At 38.1% G+C, this 3,758-nt stretch overlaps 2 protein-coding genes across 2 annotated transcripts; one reads left to right on the plus strand and one right to left on the minus strand.

The window, feature by feature from the left end:
* LOC112180084 (probable LRR receptor-like serine/threonine-protein kinase At2g28960) lies at positions 1-723 on the plus strand. Its single transcript, XM_040511325.1, has 3 exons — positions 1-73; positions 150-306; positions 459-723. The coding sequence occupies exons 1-3, from the start codon at positions 1-3 to the stop codon at positions 721-723; spliced, it is 495 nt and encodes a 164-aa protein (XP_040367259.1).
* Positions 686-3,549, minus strand: LOC112180086 (tryptophan aminotransferase-related protein 1). Its single transcript, XM_024318600.2, has 3 exons — positions 2,870-3,549; positions 1,847-2,736; positions 686-1,733 (listed from the first exon to the last, which is right to left on the minus strand). The coding sequence occupies exons 1-3, from the start codon at positions 3,274-3,276 to the stop codon at positions 1,546-1,548; spliced, it is 1,485 nt and encodes a 494-aa protein (XP_024174368.1). The 5' UTR covers positions 3,277-3,549; the 3' UTR covers positions 686-1,545.
* Positions 3,550-3,758: the final 209 nt, after the last annotated feature.

Raw genomic sequence — 3,758 nt, forward strand, 5'->3', positions numbered from 1 at the left:
ATGGATTTAGATGACAGTTCCACTACTTTGGGTTGGGAAGACAGACTTCGAATAGCAGTAAACGATGCACAAGGTCAGCAACTTAATGATTTTGGTCCATGTTTTAACCTATTTTTGTTGAAATTTTTGTGATGAATTTTGAAATGCAGGATTGGAGTATTTGCATTTAATTCACAGGGATGTGAAATCAGCAAACATCTTGCTGACTGAAAACTTCCCAGCCAAAGTATCTGATTTTGGCCTATCCAGAAATTTCCCTACAGACCTTGTGACTCATATAACAACTGGCGTTGCTGGTACTCCCGGGTACCTTGACCCTGAGTAAGTAGTACTTCTAGATTAATTTTAGTTTACTGATCATCATTAGTTTTCAAATCTTTATTTTTCAAACTTCAATCCAACGTTGTAATTTTGCGAAATCATTGTGATTTGAGTTGCATGGTTTGGCTTTGCTGCAGGTACTACCTAATAAGCAGGTTAAATGATAAAAGTGATGTTTATAGCTTTGGGATTGTGCTGTTGGAAATTATCACAAACCGACCTGTTATATCAGAAACTGTAGAGAGAATTCACATTAGTCAATGGGTTGCTTCCATGCTTGCGCAAGGAGACATTTACAGTATTGTTGATCCAAGATTAGAGAGAATTAGCAGCTACCTTTATTATAGATTTGGTAAGAAGTTTTTGCTTACCTTTAATATAGAATCGATTATGGTGTTATAGGTACGATTTGTCCTAGAATTTGATTAGACATTTTTATTTCACATTTACATGCCTTATTTATAGGTAAGATTTCACAAGTTTTTAAAAAAAAATCAAGTTTCTCTATATCTCTATATCTAAGGTTCCATCATTGTCTCACATTTTCTCTTTCATACATTTTATCTTTTAATTAGGTATAAGTTCTATATATACATATTTGTACCTTTTTATTTATATTCTATGTTTTTTTTCCCTGCTTCGTATGTCTAGGTAGATTAAATCTCTACGATACAACTTTAAATACCTACTATATAGATACAAATGAAGCAATAATGTTTGAATCTTTGTTCCAATGTTTTTATCCTATAATGTAGGTATATAAGTATTAGACCTACATCTTAGGTATATTGAGTTTATATGAATGCATTTAGTCTTCTTTGTCTGAAAATTATTTATTGATGAATTGTAAATTTTGGAATTTGAATTTAAAATTTAAAATTGAGCTAAAATTGTGATCTAATTAGTGAATTTGAAAAAGGACTAAATCTAATTTTTATATAACAAAAAGGACTTGAATCAAATTAACTCTTTTAATTATTCTCGCAGTTGTGTGTGTGTGAAAATGGATATGGATGGATTTGAACCCCTGTAAATTTCATTTAGAAAACCATATGATCAAATACATGGATACAAATTGCATCACTTTCGATTACTATTCTACATATAAACCAATTGATCACACTCCCCTCCTCCTTTCTCAGTGTCCTCGCACACCAGCGCAGCCTCTCCTAAATTGGGCACAAGAATTACAAGATTGAGGAAGGAGCAGCCCCAGTCACGATGTTATGACTGGATTTTGGACAGTCTCTTCAGAAACAAACTGAAGTTAATGTCCCTACTCAGCATGCTAACTCGGACATACTTTGGGGAAACCCCAAACTGTCTTCCTCCTCGGGCCAAAATCTTGTGCCCTCTCAGGAAGCTTTCGCAATCCTCCACTGCATCGTCTTCACATTTGAGCCATGCAAAAGCTGCAGAGAAAGGTAAATTAATCAACTCATAATGTCCTTTTTTTATATTCTTTTTTTCTTTTTATGTGTTTCACAGATAATGTCAATTGTTAATGGATGTATTTTTCACTTACCAGGTTGAGGCTGCGTCTCCTGTTGAAGGAAGTGGCAGAACCCTGGTGGAAATTCAGGCAGACTAAACATACTGCCATTGTTCACCGCCGCTCGAAGCAGTCGCCACCTCTCTGCCATGAGGTGGTAGCTTATCTCGAAGAAGGATTCGCCAGAATCCGACCTGCCAAGTTTTTCAGTGGTGTTGGTCAGTACTTCCAAGATCTTGGCAGCTCGGAGCTGTGAAACCCTGCAGACGCCAATGGTGTTGAGCTCTATGAACTTGACCATTTCCTTGGCAACCTCTGGATCTTTCACTAGAGCCCACCCAATGCGCGACCCGGCATGACCAGTGAGTTTTGTGATGGTGAACAATGTCAGATCATGATCTGCCGTTGAGGAAATGGGGGTATATTGGGGCCAGTAGTAAGCCAAATCATGGACCAATTTACCTCCAGTTCGATTCACCGTAGGCTGCCTGATGAATCCATCAGGGTTGTTCGGAGAGGTGATCAACTCGATGTAAGGGCCCTCCTTATCGAAGCTTTGGGCATCTCCAGCCCAGTTGTACAAGCCCGACTTGAGGTAGTTTGCCATCACGGGGTAAGACGAGTAGTATGGGGCTGTAGATACCACACTCATTGGCTCAGATCCATCTTTCGGAGAAAGAGCGAAAAGTGCAGCTAAAACGAGCTGAGATGAACCTGTCCCAACCACAATGTGACGGCCTTCAGTGACGGCGTTGCCCACCGATTTATGTAGTCTGAAAACCTGCTTGGCAAACTCGGGCTCCAGAAACCAGCAGAGGTTTTTAACGTCTGAGAAATAGCTCATGGAGTGCCATCCAGGAATCACAACAGTGGTTCTCTCACCCATCATCATCCAGTACTTTTCGTACATAGTCGGGTCACCGCTGCATTCAGTCAGGCATTAACACAACAGGTCAGGTGCATGTTGAGAGAAAGAAACGTCAATGGGTGGAAATTGATTATACACAATTGAAAAACAGAGAGAAAGAAACAGAGTATTGAACTAAATGTACTCACTGGTTGAGATTGATGACTCTTTCCATGTCTTCATTATCAGACGAAGAAGAAACTGACAGAAGGGTCCTCTGGGTTGCGTGAGTTTCCTTGTCTGCATCCACTGACGGACCTCTCTGCTCCACAGAGAAGAAGCCCTGTTTCTCACCATCGAAAAATGCCCTCATAATCAAGCTCACATTGAGCGCCAGAGACAGCACAAGCAAATTCCTTATTGTGAAAATGCTCAAAAAGTTAGCCATTTTGGTAAAACAAGGAAGGGGAAGTACTTGAAAGCAGAGCAAAAGCAGAGTACTGGAAACAGAGCAATGAAAACAGAGTGCTTTGAGTGAATGTGAGGAACTGAAGAAACTTGAGGTGGGGTTTATAGCGAAACCCAGGAGATGAAAACAAAAGGGTTCAGGTGCCATTGTGCCAAATGGGTGGTAAACAGTGAACTCTAACGCTTACACAAGCGGGTCTTCCGGATTCAAATTGAACAAAACGGGTCTTCTGGAGTCAAACTGAAGAAACTAGGTCAGTCAATTCAACCGTGACTTATTTTAAGTTTTTCTATTAGAATCTCTAAATTTACTCACTTGACCTCTATGCTTTTTACATCTCCTACTAAATTTTCAAATACTATATTTACTCATTAAACATCACTAAAGTTCCTCAAATAACCTCACTCATATAATTTACAAACAAACTAAGATCTTTATAATAAAAAAAAACTTAGTTATTTCAATGATTTAGTTACTCTATAAATCTTAATTACATCACCATTCCTTAATCAGAGAACATAAATCTCTTATCCAATTAAAAAAAATCAAACACAAGTTATTGAATTTTAAAAAAATAAAAAATAAATAACATGAACTATTATGTGATTTTTTTATTTACTTTTTCTTTT

This window comes from Rosa chinensis, chromosome 7, assembly GCF_002994745.2.
Source record: "Rosa chinensis cultivar Old Blush chromosome 7, RchiOBHm-V2, whole genome shotgun sequence".
Lineage (NCBI taxonomy): Eukaryota > Viridiplantae > Streptophyta > Magnoliopsida > Rosales > Rosaceae > Rosa > Rosa chinensis.

Excerpts from the sequence above, each read along its gene's own strand:
- LOC112180086 (XM_024318600.2), bottom strand. The coding sequence starts at position 3,276 with ATGGCACCTGAACCCTTTTGTTTTCATCTCCTGGGTTTCGCTATAAAC. Across the intron at positions 2,737-2,869 it reads AGAGTCATCAATCTCAACCA|CGGTGACCCGACTATGTACG; the intron begins GTGAGTACATTT and ends GACTGAATGCAG. Across the intron at positions 1,734-1,846 it reads GGAGACGCAGCCTCAACCTG|CTTTTGCATGGCTCAAATGT; the intron begins GTAAGTGAAAAA and ends CTTTCTCTGCAG.
- LOC112180084 (XM_040511325.1), top strand. The coding sequence starts at position 1 with ATGGATTTAGATGACAGTTCCACTACTTTGGGTTGGGAAGACAGACTT. Across the intron at positions 74-149 it reads AGCAGTAAACGATGCACAAG|GATTGGAGTATTTGCATTTA; the intron begins GTCAGCAACTTA and ends TTTGAAATGCAG. Across the intron at positions 307-458 it reads GGCGTTGCTGGTACTCCCGG|GTACTACCTAATAAGCAGGT; the intron begins GTACCTTGACCC and ends GCTTTGCTGCAG.